At 38.8% G+C, this 20,438-nt stretch overlaps 1 protein-coding gene across 1 annotated transcript in view; it reads left to right on the top strand.

Annotated features, from left to right (window-relative positions):
• Window positions 1–11,762, top strand: part of LOC122539859 (serine/threonine-protein kinase 17A) — a 52,786-nt gene extending 41,024 nt beyond the window's left edge. Inside the window, exons 3-7 of the mRNA XM_043674985.2 lie at window positions 994–1,138; window positions 3,974–4,100; window positions 4,385–4,433; window positions 5,446–5,625; window positions 7,867–11,762. Coding sequence (XP_043530920.1) covers window positions 994–1,138; window positions 3,974–4,100; window positions 4,385–4,433; window positions 5,446–5,625; window positions 7,867–8,128 — 763 coding nt within the window. The 3' untranslated portion in view covers window positions 8,129–11,762. The remainder of the gene's footprint in view (window positions 1–993; window positions 1,139–3,973; window positions 4,101–4,384; window positions 4,434–5,445; window positions 5,626–7,866) is intronic.
• The last annotated feature ends 8,676 nt before the right edge of the window (window positions 11,763–20,438 follow it).

The following is a 20,438-nucleotide window of genomic DNA, read 5'->3' as shown; positions in this document are numbered from 1 at the left end:
GTTCTCCTCCATTCATTGTGTATGGGTAGATTTGTCAGGGTGAGGGAAAGGGAAGAGAACATATGTGAAAAAGCAAACATTTACAAAAGTCTTTTGTTTCACGATAGTTAGTTGGTAAGTCGAGCAAAGCAGAATATTGCACAACAGTTTAAGGCATTTCTACAGAACAACACCAATAAGCTAAATAAAATCAGTTACAAATAATAATTCCTGAAAAATGAAACACACCATTTGTTTGTATAAATACTGATGGATGATTCAGACTCTGTCTTTCAGGAGGTACTATTTGCCTTCAGTTATTTTAATCAAAATTTTGGATCAGTGATGGAGGGGAACTAGCCAAGATCATGGTCTTAAAGAAGCAGCTGAAGATTGTTCACCTGTTTAATAGTTCACATCAAATTGCTTCTGTACTGTGCCCCTAATGGAAATTAATTTTTCAATTTTTGATTAAAGTCATCTTCTCCTCTCCAGTAATCACGAGGTCGCTGAAGAATGTTTGTTTGTGGTGACATATCTCTCTCAAATGGAAGAGTTAGCTTAATGGGGAGTGTAAGGTGTGACAATTTTTCCACATCAACATTTTAAAATGCAGGGTGTGGCTTGTTTGCCATTGATGAAGTAAAGTATACCTTTGTCACTGTTCTGTGAGCTAAAACATCTAAGCCTGGCATTTACTGTTGATGATACTAACTGCGTAGTATGTTGGCAGAACGTTGCATCCAGTCAAGAGAATCTGAAGAAAAACTAGCTCCTATGCTAAGCTTACTAACATACTTTAAGGTTGAAAGTAGTTTGACAAGTGATAAACATTCGGTACTTATTAAGTTGCCATCAAAGCGTTTCGATATCTATGCTGTACATCAGGAATTTTGAATCCCTTTATGGGAGGGCAGGAAAACAGTTATGAATAACATCCTTCAGCATTAGATTTTGCTTTGTTCATTTAATAAGCTTGATGTTAATGATTACTTTACCTTACCCCATTTACAGTGCTGCAGGTGGAGAAATCTTTAACCAGTGTGTTGCTGATAAAGATGAGGCTTTCAAAGAGAAAGATGTCATCCGTCTTGTGCGTCAAATCCTAGATGGAGTCTCCTATTTGCATGGGAATAATATAGTGCATCTAGACCTAAAGGTAAGGCTATTCCTCAGCATATGAAACTTGGAGTAATTTGATGTCTAGAGTTCTTTGCTGCCAATTCTGAACAACCAGAAAGCACAGGTTCTGTGGTTTGAGTAAAATTGTCACCTTTGCACCATATGTTGCAATTATGCAATGGTTGATGTGTTTTTGCACGATTCTTGCTTGGGCTGTACCAATGAAAACAGGAACCCATTCCAATAATTTAAAAGCTGCTGAGATTGAGGAAATCTCTTGGTTTACATCTGAGAATTATCTATATTGGCCAGGTATTGCTTTCCAGATTTTGTGGTGATTACCAATGAATGAATGGAATGATAAGGCCATTTGCTCTCATTCAGTTGTCAGAAGTTTAAAGCAATGGCCTCACAGTGCTGCACTGTTTCATTAGACAAATCAAAATGTGCCAGCAGAAGCTTTCTTTCCACAGACAAGGAGCAGCGGGATCAATATACATCATGACATTTTATTTTGTACGTATGAAACCTTTCCCTAATTTTCTTAAGTATGTTCCACTAAAGGTGCTTTATGCTCAAATACTAACCTACATGATGTTGACTAAGTTTTCGTAACATGGACGTCAACTCACAACATCACATTGAGATTATAGAGGCATCTCAATCAAGGCTTGATAGTGTGCCTGCTTGTACATGTTACTTAATTGATGGATTTAATGATCTAGTGGTACATTATGACACATTTGTACAACAAGACACCACATTGACTCTCTCTGACTTTACAAGATTGCTGCCTACTCATTTCATTTCATCTGTGGCTAAGTGGATTTTACCTGAGGTTCCACAGGATACTCGCCAGATTGTAATTAGCTGCTGATTCCTTGTTTTTTTTTATTTGGCAACTGTTCAGCAACTACAGATACAAGTGCAGGTCTTGACTGGTAAACAGTATGGATGCAGTTCATAGGAGTTAACAGTAGACCATTTGTCTTATGTTTTCCTATCTTGGCTCGTTACATGTTAGTTTAATGCTGCAATTAAGAATGACTTTTTATTCATGTTAGTTTAAAATTGACAATATACCTGGAATTGAATCTTTTTACTTTACTCGACTGTCATCTGTTGAAGAAAATTCCCCTTCAGAACAAGCAGCGTAGGGTTAGAATGAGTGAAAGAATGACTCTGTATGCACCTGAACTTCAGATGTTTCAAATGCTTTCAATACATTTATCAACTGAGAGTCCATTTTGAAGCTTGAAAATTGCCAAGTTAGACCTGAGAGAGTCAGGTGGTAATGAGCTGGGACGTGGAGGGATGACCAAATGCTTAACCTACGGACAGCATTTCAAATCAAAAATCACTAGCTTTGTGAGCAGGAATCCAACCTCAAAGATTTATCTGTTGTCCAGTGCCCATGATTCTTCAAAGAAAAAAAATCAGGATTTAAATGGACCTCTCAGCTGTTGATGCTCGGTCAGAGGTCACAGCAGTCATGGCTGCCTTACAATTCTCAACCCCAGAATGTCACTTCAAAACCCCAGTGAGTGTCGCGACCTGTAATCTGGGATGCCCTGAACTAATGGGTCAGATTCAGGTCTGTATTTGTGTAAAGTGGAACTGTGTTATGGTGTAACCAATGTATGCAGCACCATCATGTGCAAAATGGGAATCCACAAAACATTGCCAGTGGCTGTGGGGAACTGATCTTTCAACGTGCATGTGCTTCCCTATTTTGTTAACATACTGCATTCTGAGGAGATTTAATTTCGCAGTAGTCCATTCTATTAATTGAGTATTAATTCTTCCAAAATATAAAATATCATAATTCCAAGAGGCAGAGATCCAGAAGGAATATTGATCATTTTGATCGTGATTACTTGAGTCATTAGTAGCACAATCTTTTGTTACCAATTAAGCTTGCAACATCACATCGAGATGGTAAACAACAAAAGAATTTCCAAACTTTTTGTTCATGAAGAATGTGCTCCCTTAAACATAAATAATTGTCAATACACATCAAGTTTGTAGTTGACAAAGCGATTTGTCATCATTGCTCTCATACGATCCAGTTCAATCAGTGTCTAGCACACTTTACCCATTCTTTCACTGCCCTGTTTGTAATTATAAATCCACTTTGAACTGAAGCTCTTTTGTTAAGATGCCCTTGATGCTCTATGGGTTACAAGACTGGACCAGCAACACAGATCTCAAGGGCAAGTTGTGAAATTAAGTCAGTAATTCTGATAACCAGCAAAAGAAGCAGAGGAGAAATGCCTTTTTATTATACATAAGTAAGTTATAGTGATCTGCAATCTACTGCCTGAAAGAATGAAGACAGCAGTTCAGAAATAATTTCCAAAAATAAAATGGATAAAAAGATTAGATGCAAAAAGATCAGGGGTGTGGAAAGATTCAAAGTGAGTGCCTTAGGCAGAATGGCTTCCTCCTGTATTGTGTAATTCTTTGATTCTGTGTAACTCTAGCCCGTGCCTTTTGATTAAAATTATTTGGCAAGGTGTGTAGTTGTTTTTAAAGGTCCAGAGTGACTCAGGATGGGCGATAAGTGTGACTTTTAATGTTACCTCCATTCCAAGAGCAAATAGGTTTCTCTTGAATATGTTTTGCTAATTAAAGTTGCTAAGTCTGGTGTTATGTGACCTTTTATTACTTGCAAGCAATCTTTACAAACTCAGAAACTGTAAAATTTTGACTATAGTGTTCCTATCAGCGTGCTAACTATATAATAGCTTGGCAGAGCAGTCATACATTTAAACACCTATGTCCTATGTTCTTGACAGTATTTGTGCTCTGAACCTGAAAATCAGTGAACAGTGTACTAGAAACTTTATTTCTGTTCTGTTCCCCCTCTCAGCCTCAAAACATCTTGCTGACCAGCTGCAATCCATTGGGCAATATCCGGATCGTTGACTTTGGGCTATCCAGGAGAGTGGATAATGTTGAAGAGATTAGGGAAATTATGGGCACTCCAGAGTATGTAGGTAAGTGCCAACTGACAACACATGTCTTCGCAAAACTGTTAGCAGTCTGCTAAGAATTGAGAATTAATATTAAAATGTATGTTTGCCTAAAATTCAGGTAGCATAATATGCTACATTTACAGTAGCTAATATGTTTAGAAATAATTGAATTCTTGTATTTTAATTGAATCACATTGTGCAGAGGGTGAAACCACTTAAAAGTGTTGTTAAATGGTTAGTCAAGTGTGCATAGACAACAGATCCTCAACTTCCAAGGTATCTAATTGTGTTTTCAATTCCATTAGCTCCCGAAATATTAAATTATGAGGCAATCACAACAGCGACAGATATGTGGTAAGTGCTCTTTTTTGCTGTATTGGTAGGTGTGGATTTTAGTGGTATTTTCTGACCAATATGCAAATTGAAATTCATTTATATGTGTACCTAGTCACTGATATATAATACCTATGGGCTTGGGTAGTTGCCAAAAATGTAAGGTCAATATTTTATTTTTAAGTCATTCTCTGGATGTGAACATCACGTTATTGCCCACCTCTAATTGCTTCTCAAAGGTTGTGGTGCACTGTAGCCTTGAATACAACTGAGTGACTTGCTGGGCTGTTAAGGATCGACCATATTATTATGTCACACTGTAGATTAGACTGGGCGAGGATGGCGGATTTCTATCTGTAAAGGACAGTTGTGGCCCAAAATGGGTTTTTATACCAATCCAATAGTTGACCACCGTAATCTGCTAATGATGGGATTTGAATTGCTAACTACATAACATTAATCCAAGCCTCAGGGCCAGTATTCCACTAGGCTGTCATGTCCCAATTATATATTTAACCTGGGTAGATGTGAATTATGAAATAAAACAGCAAAGCCATTCAGTTAACAAAGGCTTTTGTACAAACTAACCTCAAAGCACTTGATGGAAAATTCAAAACTTGAATATTCTTGCTGCCCTGACCAGCGTTCTCTGCAAGTGCAACACTTCATGATAAACAGTCAGTTAAAGAAGTGGCATCATTAAAAAGGTTCCAATATAGGCTTGCCTGAACGTTCCATACCATTCGTCCAAGTTTCTGCTATAGCCTTGGCAGAAGATGGGTGCATCACTCAAGTCTCATGTCTCTCCTGACATTGCAGTATGGATTTCCACATGGATTTCACATTTACAGCCAAGTGAAAATAGCTCTACCAAAGTTGTTGTGTCAACAGTAATGTTGAATTGTTTGATTCCTTCGTTACCTTGATTTGGAAACAGGAGTGTTATTGTGGTTCATGCATTGTCATCAAGGATTGGTTTATCTTCAAATGAAGAATAAGAGCTCCATTATGCTTTTTGTTTGCTGTTTTTCAGGAGTATTGGGGTGTTGGTCTATGTCATGTTGACGGGCATTTCACCTTTTCTTGGAGATGACAAGCAATCCACGTATCTCAATATTTCCAAAGTGGACATTGATTACTCTGAAGACATCTTTGAAGGCATCTCCAATTTGGCTTTAGACTTCATTCAGAGCCTTCTTATTAAGGACCCCAGGTATGAGATTAATATGCCTTTGAATAACTGTCTTTGGTGTTAGCTGGTCATGACAATAATATGGAGTTAAAAAGAGACAGAAAATCAAAACTTGTTAATCAGCAAAGTATCAGATTCTTGGAGTGCTTGGGATTCTGCATAAATCACACTCTCTGGTAAAAATAGGTTGGAACTGTAATGAAATTACAAGAAAACAAACTCTCCTCCTTTCCCTATCTGTCACTGGGAATTTACTGCCAGTGGACCTCATGTTAAAAGAGAAACTTTACATCACCTCCAATTGGAAACAACTACGTAAAGCTTCTTTAGCAGTACCTCCCAAACCCCTGAGTTCCTCTGTCAAAGGCAACAGATATCTCAGAACACCACCATCCACAAACCTCCTGTCTAAAACATGCACCATTCTTACTTAGAAACACATTGCTGTGCCTTCATTTTTTTGCAAAGTCAAAGCCCTGGAACTTTCTCCCCAGCAACACTGTGACAGTTCTTTTTATTTCATGGGATTTGGGCATCACTGGCAAAGACAGCATTTAACACCCAGAGGATAGTTAAGAGTCACCCACTTTGCTGTGGGTCTGAGGTCATATGTAGGCCAGACTGAAGTCACATGTAGCCAGACCTGGTAAGGATGGCAGATTTCGTTCCCTAAAGGGCATTAGTAAATCAGATGAGTTTTTACAAGTTTAGATAGTAATTACCTGGTTAGCGCTTCATTCCAGATTCTCAGAGGCGGTGAGAGATGGACAACAAAACTACACATTCTCTGTGCATAACTATAAAATATAACATTGTTTCTCAACCAAATTGTCAGAATTTAGGTTGTCAACCATATGCCAGATGGACCTACACAGAAGCAGAAATTAGACTGTGCAATCCCGTGGTCTTCACCCAAAATGTAATACAGTAGATACGCTCTATTGGAATTGGAGCTTATTTTTACTTTGACCTCCATTTTGAGGTTCAATGATTGATAGATGAGTAATGGAAAATATTTTCTAATGTCCCCTCAGGCCCAATTACTCATTGCTATAAGTGAAATTTAAGGACCTTTTGGAAACATTAGTTCATTTGGAACCTGCTCTGGTACTTTGCTCAATTTCTTGATGTGTCTCACTATTTTCATGTTGTAGAGGATCAGTAAGGCAGAGAGATCTAAAATCATTAAGTTTCTATGCAATAGAAAGCTATACTTGATCAATTTTGTGTCGCTATGTGGCATATTGAGCATAATATCTTTTGCCTGAAACAGTCTGACTGGATAACTGGTCACTGATAAAGTTGCAATTGCATTCTGGCTTGCCAATTTAAAAAATATCTCGTAAGGTTGCTGGCTAGGAAATATTTCATTTCTAGCAAGCGTACAGTCCAAGTGGACATTTGACTGCACATCACAAGGTCCCTGGTTCAAATTCATCCAACTACTTTGTCCATCATTTATTTCACCTCTGTCATTCTACTGAGTAGTAAGGCCCCTATCTCACTGATCTGAGCAGTGCAGGGTGCCTCTTATTGAAGTCCAGCTCTTGTATTCATACATCATTTTTCCAAGTTAAGTTATTGTTTTAATAAATTTACAAGTAGGCCCATGTAGAATTATTTGAACGGTTCAGGTGGAGAAACAAATCAACCCTGAATTGGTTGAGCCAAATGTCATTGGCACAATATATTTCTGTGTTGTGATCAAACTAAATTAATGAGTATCTTTGTAGTTCTTAGAAAAGCAGTTGGTGGTCTTATTTTTATCTTTGACATCTCATAGAATTTTTTTGCATTGTTATTTCTCCAAGCAAAATTCAAAACAACACAGTAAACATCCACAACATATTTTAATGGGAGTCTATTTAGCATCAATCAAAAAGAAAATATTCTCTGAAACAAAGGTTAGCCGTGAAATTGTGTCTTCAGTGTTGAATACTTTTCCCCCCTGTATTTCTTTCACTCATTGCTTATTTGGAGTAACACCTCCATTAAAATAGCAAACAAAGGAATGTCATACGGACACTTGTAGTATTAATACTGTAATTTTCATCCAGCAAAGTCTAAGCACTTGCATCAGTTGTTTGGGATTTACCTTTGCAATGGAATGCATTAAAATTAATTTTGCAAACTACAGTAATTTTCTTTCTCTCTGGTAAACTTAAATCTGCATACAGATTAAAGAACACAAAATTGTGAGTAATTAGATAAAAGTTTGGAACACAACAGTATCTGTATTAATTTTCTGCTTTGTCATTAAAGGAAACGAGCAAAAGCAGAACAATGTTTAAACCACCCGTGGCTTTCATCCAAACTAGAGGTGCCAAAATCCATAACTGAGTCGGAGGAGGAACAGTCTGAGTCTGAACAGAACAGCCCGGATTCCGAGGAACTAGTGCTCATGGCCTCCTACACCCTGTGTAGGCAGTTGGACAAGGACATTGAGATCGAGCGAACAGCAGTGCGCAAACAGTTCAAATTTGAGGAGTCTTTCACGACATTGCGAGATTTTCTGAGTGCTTAATGTAAACTGGACTTGAGAGTACACCGGCTTCAACTAGCTACACCAAGCACTGCATTTTTTCGCTGCTCTGAGTGCCACATGGCTGAATGCTCTGCAGGCTTTCATTACTTAGGGCAATTAATTTTTTATTGGGCATAAGCCTGGTGTAATATAGAGCGGATGGCCTGAATTGAGCACCTGGTTTAAGAAGAAAAGTGCAGTTTTTCTGGAGAAATAGTGCCCTCTGAGGTTTGCTGATAGAGTTGAGAGATGTGGTTAAAACCTTTGCTAATTAAATCTGTGAATTCTGCATCTCATTATTTAACCAATGAAAGGTAAATTTTGCGATGGTTCGAATGGGCAACATGGAAATAATTGTAACAGAGAGCACACTGTAGACTGCTTGTGGAAGTTACAATCTTGCATTCATCCAGTGTTGTTGGGTTTTCTCTGGCAACTCTGTATTGTCACTCTGTGGTTCGAGAAACCTTTCTTTGGTACTGCTCCTTTAGGCTTTTAAGAAAAAGCTTGCTTTATTTGAGTTTAACTCACCTATTTTGTGGGAGGGATCTCTCTTCACAGTGTAGCTGCAGAAAGCTTCTTGTTCGGGTATACTGATGAGAACGTCCCCGACTATTCCACATCCACTTTACCCCCTTCATGAGACCATTTCATACTTGCCTTGATTCTAGTTGGAAATGAAAAATGAGAAATTCAGCAAAATAAAATTGATCTTCTAAAGTTGTCGAGAAAATGCCGAAATTGATAATAAGTATGATTTTTCATTTGCTTTGAAAGCATGCAATGGTAATTTTGCATGTTTTGTATAGTAAATAATTCCACATTGGTTCTCATTTCAATTCTATTACAATGTCTGACTTTTCACCCTGCAATTATACAATATCGAGCTTTTAATTCTTTATTGAATTGAAGGAGAATCCTAAGATTTGGGTTGGGGGGGTTGGGGGGGTCAGTGGAGTCTAAAATTCAAATCATGAAGTTAAGTAATAATTAGAGTTCTGTGGGCTGCAGGACATCTTAAGAAAAATTCCTTGCAATACTATACATTGGAATGTGTCAGGCTGCAATGAATTAATGGCACATAGAGCATTAGTGCACATTTTTTTTGTCTGTATTGGGTTTAGGGACTAAGTGTATTTTTTTTTCCTTATTTATTATATCACGATTATCAAAAGAATTTTGTCAGGGGTTAGAATGTAGTCATTTTCTAAAGAACATTCCAGGAACATATCAGAACAATTATTGAAGCATTTTTGACATTCATCTTGCTTATTCACTTGTGCGTCCCTTCCTTTAGTTGTGCATGCAAGCACATGTTGTAAAGTTCTCGTGACGGAGAGACATACAAATATAGATATATAGTTTAAAAGATTTACAGTGCCTTGATACTTGGTTAAATATTGAGACCACGTGTATTCAGATGTTTTGAAATTTGATGTGAATTTTTGAGTATCATTGAGCATCGCTAGACACAAGAAACATAGGAAAACCCTTCAGGGTGGGAAGATGAGACCGTGACAGTGGGTGGTTGAGAGCAGTGAGCAACTTTTCTGGCACATGTAGCAGACACACAAACCGTCACTTTATTTTTCTATTGATATAATATAAGGAAATTCAAATGTGGGCTATTGGAGTAATCTAGTCTGTGCAGTAAACTGTGTGAATGCTCTTTCCAACAATTGAATGATCAGAAATGTAACATTTTGCTAGTAATGTGCTGTGTTTTACTTTTGGTTTCTGATGTACAAAGCCTTATTAACAAAAGGCTACTGCCTGTGCTTCCTGACAGTGGTCTAATTCTGACATTCATGTTTGCACATTTGACATAGACATAGTCAGAGGAGGGAGGGTGGATAGAGGCACATAATATTGTCTTTCTGTAATGGAACAAATCATTTACTTTCCATTACACCAGCCCATGTTGTCTGCATAAGAATACACAGCGCCTTCCTTTGGTTCATTTTGTTTTGAATCCTGACTAATTTAGATCACAATAACATGCTGCACTGCAAGAAGTGTTAAGGCATTTACAGCAAAACTGAGTTAAGCACACAGCAGTGTGACCTTCAGAAGTCAATTGCCCAACACAAGTGAAAAACTGTTTCACACAGTATTCCTGTTGTACATTAGAGTTCAAAGATTTTTGAGATAAGGAGTATTGTATTCTCAACAATTGATTGGAGTTATGAAATAATTATTCAGATGTGTTCTTCAGATGGAGACTGTTGGCCAAGTGTAAAGACTGTGCTGAACTGATAAGGTGTAATTTTGTTTTATGTTTCTTTGGGCAGCTCCTGTTTTAAAGTGACATTGGGGTTATTCAATGCAAAAACTGGCAGCCAGTGCTATTATTATTCATTTTCTCTTGGATCACTTCTGTTCAGTAAAGAACAGCATTTCCCAGAACCATATCAGCATTCTAACATTCTATAGAGGTGCTCGAATGTATCTGTTTTGCACTGTGGGAAGAACTAAGTTCATGTGATGGAACATTACTGCCACATTTCAATGCCAGATCACCGCAGAGAGCATTATGGGCAGAATTACTCAATCATATTGGTCTTGTGAAAATGAGATTTATTAGGAAATCTTTTGAAGTCTACCTGGAAGTCTGCCATGTTTTCAGAAGTTTTTGACAGGACAATTGGAGGGATAGGCCATTGTTGTTTAATTGTGTAAAAAAAGGTTAGATAAGGTAAAGCATCATTTTCCAAGTGATGCCACTTGTTTTGTGAATGTTGGCGCATTCGATCTACTGTTCTAATGGTCATTAATCCAGTTAAAATAAACAAGTTAATGATGTAATAGTATGATGTAATGATGTAATAGCAGCCAGATGTGGGCTGACTGTTGGAGGCGTCTGTTCCCGTCTCCACCTCTGTCCAGGTTGCAAAGTGAATTCTGCTCTAATTTGGACTCTTAGCACAGACATTGCACTCTGCACCACTTCAGTGACATTATTAACACATCTAGGTATTTGTGCATCTTTAAACACTGAGGAACAAAGAATACCCAATTTCAGTGCTTAAATGGACAAAATCTGAAGATAGGAGAATAGAGAGAGAGAGAGAGAGGGAGGGAGAGCACAATGGTGAAGGAAAAGTGTGGAGCCGAAGGAGTGATTTTGGGATTGAATGAATGGAACATGTGGAGAATAACTTTGCATTTTTGACCCTTTGCTTGAGTGGTTTGGAGTTAGCAGAAAACATTCCTTACCTTCACATTGCTATTATAAAACATATTTGTTTTGTATGATAAGTGTCACATTTTGGTGTACAAAGCAACAGCATGGACACAGGCTTTATAAAGAGCATAACCATTATATTAAATAATCAGATGGATAAATATTAAAACTTCATAAACTACTGTAATTTCACTGGATGACTGTGTAGTTGATAATTCCTTGAAGTGCGACGTTACTTGGACTAGACTTTTGAAATGTAATCATCGTAACTATTTGTCTTCTGAAATGCTGCCAACTTTATCAGTACCTCCCCAAACAAGAATATAATGTACAGTTTCTTTACTGCGATAGTTTTGACAGCCAAACTGATGACAAAGGTACTGTTTGACATTGTCCACATAATGTGCTTTTTTTTTACAACAATAAAACATTATTATTTAAGTTCAACAACTGCCTTTCATTTATTGAAAATCAATTGTCATTAAACCATTAGAAATGACACTGGGGACTAAAAGAATGATTTTTGTGAACTGGGTAGTTAGTGTCATACACGGAAACAGTCCATGGTTACCATCATCTCAGACTGCCTGGCTCATATCCCTCCAACATTTCATATTCTTGAACTTATCCAAATATGTTTTAAATGTTGTACCCACATCCATCACTTCCTCTGAAAGTTCATTCTGCGCATGAACCACTCGATGTAAAAAGGATTGCCCCTCGTGTCTGTCTTAAAATCTTCTCTCACTTTAAAAATATGCCCCTTAGTTTTGAAATCCCCCACCTTAGGGAAAAGACACCTGCCATTCACCTTACCTATATACCTCATGATTTTGTGAACCACCTAGGCTCCAGTGGAAAAAGTCCCAGCTGCTCCTCATAACTTAAACCCTCCATTCCCAGCAACCTCCTGGTAAATCTCTTGGAATCCTTTCCAGCTTAATGTCCTTCCTATAACAGGACGACTGAAACTGAACACCGTACTCAAGAAGAGGCCTCACCGACATTGTATACAACCTTGGCATGATATCCCAACTCTTATCCTCAAAAGGTCTGAGCAATGAAAAGGAATCATACTAAACACCTTAACCACCTTGTCTACCTGTGATGCAAATTTCAAAGAATTATGCATCTGAATCCCTAGGTCTCTCTGTTCTACAACACTACCCAAAGCCCTACTTTCAATTGCATAAATCCTGCCCTTGTTTGCTTTACCAAAAGGCAAACTTTATATTAATCTAAATTAACTCTAGCTTCCATACTTGAGCCATTAATCCAAATGATCAAGATCTCTTTGTAATCTTAGATAACATTCACTTGTCTACTTTTCAGATGACACCATAATAGTTGGCATAATTATTAACCATGCCTGTATATTCACATCTGTAATCCACTGAAGCTGGAAGATTAAGGGATGAATGATGATGAAATGCTTAAAGCATTTGATGGATTGGATGGAGCCAAACTCTTTCCTTTCGTTAGGTGAAATCCAGTATAAAGAAGCGCAATGCTAAAATTACAGCCAGATCATTTAGGCTGATGTTGGAAAGTATATGTTACCAACAGGTATATGTACAGTGATAAAAGTATGACATCCTTGGAATTGTGATCATCCCAGATATTGGGTTTTCCTGGATTTTGGACATTAAAACTGGCGTGTTCGCGTAACCCATCTTGTTGCCACGGAATGGATTCAATCAGAGTTCAATATATTCTGTTTGCATTCAGTTCACATGCAATATCAATCTTGAGTTAGCAGTTTGATAACATACTGTATTTTTTTAACTTAGTGCATTGCCAATCAGAAACAATCACAAATTGAGGGTATAAGCAATGATTATCTCCTTGCACTGGTAATCTAGAGTTAATTCTGTGTGAGATTCGACCTGTAGTGCCTGACCAGTGAGTGAATTCAAAACTATCTACTTACTGAACATCCTTTACTCAAATTGATGTATTGTTCTCTTTGTGGATAGTCATGACTGAGGAAACACCATCACCTTCTCTTCCACCACCCATCCACGCACACACAAAGGCACCTGATATTGGTGAGCATGTCAATTACCAGCCTTTCAGCATACTTGTTCCTGTTTAATTCCAAGAAAGCATTTTCAAGCGAAGAATGTTGTGCAATACCTCAAACAGTAAAGTTCTCTATTTCAAAAATGTCCAATTATTGCACAGCTGGATTTTTGAGTATGATATCTGTAGCTGAAGTCGGGAACACTTTCCTCCAAACCCCTGCTGAAGCTGCAGTTACCTGAACATTTCCAAAACATAATTGCCAGTCATGGAGTCATACAGCACAAAAACAGACCCTCTGGTCCAATTTGTCGATGCCGACCGCCTTTCCCAAACTAAACTAGTCCCATTTGCCTGCGTTTAGCCCATATACCTCCAAACCTTTCCTATTCATGTACCTGTCCAAATGTCTTTTAAACATTGTAACTGTAACTGCATCTACCACTTTGTCTGGCAGTCCATTGCACATACGAACCATCCTCTGTTTGAGAAAGCTGCCCCTGATGGCCCATTTTAAATCTTTCTCCTTTCACCTTAAAAATATGTCCCTGGTTTTGAACTCACCCCAACCAGGACTGATTCCAGTCCTGCTAAGGCCTAAGTGTTCAGCGATATTTCTTCTTTTGGTCTGAAAACTAATAATCGTTTGGAGATTCAATAGTGGAAAAGGCTGCAGATTAAAAGCAAATGGAATTCTAACATTTGATTATTAAAAGCAAGAAAATGCAATTGATTTAGCACAAAATATCAGTTAAGCCACACTTGGAATACTATATGCAGTGTCAAAAAGCCCTTCAGAGGAAATATCTAAGTCAATGAAATGAAGGCAGCGAAGAATCATTTAGAATTTATTATTTAGCACATTCCAAAATCTCTGTGCATTCAGCCATTTTAGAATATTATCATCAGATACATAATATTTTCATCAGATACGAGGTGCTGGAAGACTGGAGGTTGGCAAATGTGGTGCCACTGTTTAAGAAGGGTGGTAAGGACAAGTCAGGGAACTATAGACCAGTGAGCCTGACGTCGGTGGTGGGCAAGTTGTTGGAGAAAATCCTGAGGGCCAGGATGTACATGTATTTGGAAAGGCAAGGACTGATTAGGGATAGTCAACATGGCTTTGTGCATGGGAAATCATGTCTCACAAACTTGATTGAGTTTTTTGAAGAAGTAACGAAGAGGGTTGATGAGGGCAGAGCGGTAGATGTGATCTATATGACTTCAGTAAGGCGTTTGACAAGGTTCCCTATGGGAGACTGATTAGCAAGGTTAGATCTCATGGAATACAGGGAGAACTAGCCATTTGGATAGAGAACTGGCTCAAAGGTAGAAGACAGAGGGTGGTGGTGGAGGGTTGTTTTTCAGACTGGAGGCCTGTGACCAGTGGAGTGCCACAAGGATTGGTGCTGGGTCCTCTACTTTTGTCATTTACATAAATGATTTGGATGCGAGCATAAGAGGTACAGTTAGTAAGTTTGCAGATGACACCAAAATTGGAGATGTAGTGGACAGCGAAGAGGGTTATTCCAGATTACAACAGGATCTTGACCAGATGGGCCAATGGCCTGAGAAGTGGCAGATGGAGTTTAATTCAGATAAATGTGAGGTGCTGCATTTTGGGAAAGCAAATCTTAGCAGGACTTATACACTTAATGGTAAGGTCCTAGGGAGTGTTGCTGAACAAAGAGACCTTGGAGTGCAGGTTCATAGCTTCTTGAAAGTGCAGTCACAGGTAGATAGGATAGTGAAGAAGGCGTTTGGTATGCTTTCCTTTATTGGTCAGAGTATTGAGTGAAGGAGTTGGGAGGTCATGTTGCGGTTGTACAGGACATGGGTTAGGCCACTGTTGGAATATTGCGTGCAATTCTGATCTCCTTCCTATTGGAAAGATGTTGTGAAACTTGAAAGGGTTCAGAGAAGATTTATAAGGATGTTGCTAGGGTTGGAGGATTTGAGCTATAGGGAGAGGCTGAACAGGCTGAGGCTGTTTTCCCTGGAGCGTCAGAGGCTGAGGGGTGACCTTATAGAGGTTTACAAAATTATGAGGGGCATGGATAGGGTAAATAGGCAAGGTCTTTTCCCTGGAGTTGGGGAGTCCAGAACTAGAGGGCATAGGTTTAGGGTGAGAGGGGAAAGATATAAAAGAGACCTAAGGGGCAAATTTTTCACGCAGAGGGTGGTACGTGTTTGGAATGAGCTGCCAGAGGAAGTGGTGGAGGCTGGTACAATTGCAACATTTAAGAGGCATTTGGATGGATATATGAATAGGAAGGGTTTGGAGGGATATGGGCCGGGTGCTGGCAGGTGGGACTAGATTGGGTTGGGATATCTGGTCGGCGTGGATGGGTTAGACCGAAGGGTCTGTTTCCATGTTTGTACATCTCTATGACTCTATGACTCTTTGACACATCACTGGATATGATTCCAGGATGTGGGACATGGCTTGTATTTATTTACAAGAAAAGATTTACAAGGATGTTGCCAGGGTTGGAGGATTTGAGCCATAGGGAGACGTTGAATAGGCTGGGGCTGTTTTCCCTGGACTGTCGGAAGCTGAGAGGTGACCTTGTAGAGGTTTATAAAATCATGAGGGACATAGATAGGATAAATAGACAAAGTCTCTTCCATAGGGTGGGGGAGTCAAGAACTAGAGGGCATAGGTTTAGGGTGAGAGGGGAAAGATATAAAAAAGTTCTAAGAGGCAATGTCTTCATGCAGAGGATGGTATGTGTATGGAATGAGCTGCCAGAGGAAGTGGTGAAAGCTAGTACAATTGCAACATTTAAAAGGCATCTGGATGGGTATATGAATAAGAAGGGTTTGGAGGGATAAGGGCCGGGTGCTTGCAGTTGGGACTAGATTGGGTTGACATATCTGGTTGGCATGGACAAGTTGGACCGAAGGGTCTGTTTCCGTGCTGTACATCTCTATGACTCTATCTATGACTCTATGGAATGTTTCATTATCACCTCAAAATTGTAAGTAAAGATTTGAGGCACAATCTTTTTACTTCAAAGGCTTTTGAGAAAAGCCCAACTCTGGTGAATCCTGATTGGCTGGTTGTAAGATCAGATGTGATATGATTACCTCGGAAGAGTAGCTTTCAGCTAGCCCACAGGATCAAGGGCAAATTGGATCTACAATTTGCTTATAGTGGCAGGTGACATGAAAATTGATGGTGTGATAACTTGTGAGGAGGCAAACCAAAGATTATGGGAAGACATAGACTGACTGGTCAGATGGACAGAACAGCAGCAAATGGAACTTAATTCTGAAAAGTGAGGGTGGATGAACTTTGGGAGGACTAATAATGAATGGCAGAACACTAGGAAATACAGAGGATCAGAGTGACCATGGTGTAAATGACCAAAGATCCTTTAAAAAGACAGAACAGGTAGATAAGATGGTTAAGAAGGCATATGGGATATTTGTTTTTATTAGTCAAGGCACTTAATACAAGAGCAATGAAGTTAAGGTGGAGCTGTATAGTTAGGCCACATCTAAAGTACTGTGCACAATTCTGATCACCACACCATAGGAAGGATATGGTGCTCTGGAGAGGACACAGATGTTGCTTTGGCTGGAGCAATTTATCAATAAAAAGGAATTAGATGGTCTGGAGTTGTCTTCCTTACCTGATTTGAAGTCTGCAGAGTTATGAGGGACATAGATAGGAAGAAACATTTTCCCTTGGTGGAAGGATCAATCAGCAGGGAACATAGATTAAAAATAAGGGGCAGGAAGTTTAGAGGGGATTTAAGGAAGATTCTTTTCTACCCAGAAGTTGGTGGGTATCTGGACCTCACTGTCTGAAAGGTTGGGAAAGGTAGGAACCATTGCAATATTTAAGAACTGTTTAGATTAACAATTTAAACACCATTGTATGCAAGGCTGTAAACTGAGAATAGAGTCAGTTGGTGTCTGATGACTGGTGCAGATATAATGAGCTGAAGAGCCTCTCTGTGTGCTTCAAAACTTTGGAATGATGTGTATGTAGTCATGGAATCAATATGTTGACAAGAAGCCAAAGAAATTAGGAGAAGTTGACATGAATTGGCCAAGGGAAGGTGTGCTTTTGGTGGAGACAGAAATGAATGCCAAAATGTTGAAAAATTGGTGTTTATTTTTGCCAGGCAATAAAGATTGTGTAAAAATTGGACAATGCTTTTGAAAAGTCTGAGTGGTTTAAGATGTTAATGGTAATCAGTTTCTGCTGTTTGGCAGGTTGATGATAGTGGGGCACAAGTTGAGGATTATTACAGGAAGAACAAAAAGGAAAACACAAAACAATTCTTTCTTCATGGATTATTGAAACCAGAGACGATAATATTTTAAAGGGATTTAAGCAACTACTTGGAAAAGAAAACTATTAAAAGTCACAATGAGATGGAAATAGGAGGAGATAGCTCCAATCTAAGCTCCAGTGCTGGTATGGTCTAGATTACAATACTGTTTATAAGCCAATTACTCTGACACAAACCTTTGAAAGAAATAATGTTGAACACCACCACTTTCCACAATATCAGGCAGTGCCAAAGCATTTTGCAAACAATTAGTTATCTTTGAGGAGGTGTTGTTGTAAGGTTGAAAATTGTAACAGTTGTGTATGGTATAGTCTCAAAGAGCAAAGAGATAAATGACCCATTGCTTAGCCAGGATACTGGGTTGATATCTCTGCTCCTCTTCAATTATGGGAGGTTTGTATCCATGTTAGAGGATAGGTGGAATCTCGATTTAGCATCTCATCTGAAATACAACATGTCCAACAATGCTTTCTGATGTTATCACCTGAGGTAATGTGTTCAAATCTCGAGTAAATCACTTCCACTTGGGGACCAGATTAAGGTTTTGTGCAAGAGTTACAGGGCTGATGTGAGAAAGGACTTTTTAAAATTTTTAATGCAGCACTGGTATTTACTGGAACTCATAGTCTTTAAGGGGGGAGGTGAAAACAGAAATTATCAATAATTTCAAAAGGAATTATGGTGGACTCTCGAGGGAAATGTACATGCAGGGCTCTGGGGTCAGGATAGGAGAATGGGACTGACTAGTTGGCTCTACAGAGGCATGATGGGCTGAATGGCCTCCTCCTTTTGTGTCATTTCACTCAAAGGTATGTGCAACCATTGAGCCAATGCTGCTCTTTAATTTATCTTTGGGTTTTTTTCTTCATTCTATGAGCAACAGTTACATTTTTCTAGAAGACATTAAATTATGGTTTGTGGAATTGTCTACCAAATGAGTTTGCTATAAATTTAAAACACAGATTCACAGTATTATTTGTTAAAGCAGCCAGTCAGTGAACATAAATCAACAAAAAGTAAGCTATTTATAACAATACATAGAAACTGGTGGGAGCAGCTCAACCATGATTCATTGGACTCTTTAACATTTAGTTTCTGTTAAGGTTAATTTGATAAATAGATGATAAAATATAAAAATAAAACACTCTATATTTAATAATGAGAGATATTTTGCACACTGCAATGCAGCAACAGCATTCATTACTGATATTGAAGAAGGTTAAAAATTATACAACACCGCTGATGAAGGAGCAGCGTTCAGAAAGCTAGTGCTTCCGAATAAACCTGCTGGACTATAACCTGGTGTTGCGTGATTTTCAACTTTGTCCACCCTAGTCCAACACTGGCACCTCCAGATGTTGAAGAAAACTGCCTATAAAAATCTTAATTACATAAATGTTCTCTTTCCTGACAACAGTTTTCATACTGGTAATAAATCCAGATATACAGCAACAGTGATGTCAACAAACAGAGTGAGCAGCTGATCATACTGAAGTATGCTCATAGACAGCAAACCAGGAAATTAAAAGCACGGAAACACTTTAACTTTTAACTTAAATTTTCAGGTAGTGGAACAATTATTTAAGATTGGACTAATAGAAGTCAAAACAAAGGAAAACAAACTACTTTAAAACATTTTAAACATTAGAATTACTTTTATTATAATAGAATTAATATTTTACAAATATACAGTTAACCTTTCAGTGTCAGTCATGTTGTTTAGCAGTAATTACAATGCTCGGACACAGTTAAAAAATCCAGTTGCAACTTATTCCATAAGACCATAAGACATAGGAGTGGAAGTAAGGCCATTCGGCCCATCGAGTCCACTCCGCCATTCAATCATGGCTGATGCGCATTTCAGCTCCACTTACCAGCATTCTCCCCGTAGCCCTTAATTCCTCTAGACAACAAGAATCTATCAATCTCGGCCTTGAAGACATTTAGCGTCCCGGCTTCCACTGCACTCCGTAGCAATGAATTCCACAGGCCCACCACTCTCTGGCTGAAGAAATGTCTCCGCATTTCTGTTCTGAAATGACCCCCTCTAATTCTAAGGCTGTGTCCACGGGTCCTAGTCTCCTCGTCTAACGGAAACAATTTCCTAGCATCCACCTTTTCCAAGCCATGTATTATTTTGTACGTCTCTATTAAGTCTCCCCTTAATATTCTAAACTCCAATGAATACAATCCCAATATCCTCAGCCGTTCCTCATATGTTAGACCTGTCATTCCAGGGATCATCCGTGTGAATCTCCGCTGGACACGTTCCAGTGCCAATATGTCCTTCCTGAGGTGTGGGGACCAAAATTGGACACAGTACTCCAAATGGGGCCTAACCAGAGCTTTATAAAGTCTTAGTAGTACATCTCTGCTTTTATATTCCAACCCTCTTGAGATAAGAGACAACATTGCATTCGCTTTCTTAATCACGGACTCAACCTGCATGTTTACCTTTAGAGAATCCTCGACTAGCACTCCCAGATCCCTTTATGCTTTGGCTTTATTAATTTTCTCACCATTTAGAAAGTAGTCTATGCTTTTATTCTTTTTGCCAAAGTGCAAGACCTCGCACTTGCTCACGTTAAATTCCATCAGCCATTTCCAGGACCACTCTCCCAACCTATCTAGATCCTTCTGTAGCCTCCCCACTTCCTCAGTACTACCTGCCTGTCCACCTAACTTCGTATCATCGGCAAACTTCGCTAGAATGCACCCGGTTCCCTCATCCAAATCATTAATATATAATGCGAACAGCTGTGGCCCCAGCACCGAACCCTGCGGGACACCGCTCGTC

Source organism: Chiloscyllium plagiosum, unplaced genomic scaffold, assembly GCF_037043375.1.
Source record: "Chiloscyllium plagiosum isolate Xiang-an unplaced genomic scaffold, Cpla_swu_hap1 HiC_scaffold_32, whole genome shotgun sequence".
Lineage (NCBI taxonomy): Eukaryota > Metazoa > Chordata > Chondrichthyes > Orectolobiformes > Hemiscylliidae > Chiloscyllium > Chiloscyllium plagiosum.
This window is presented reverse-complemented; position numbering and strand designations above follow the sequence as displayed.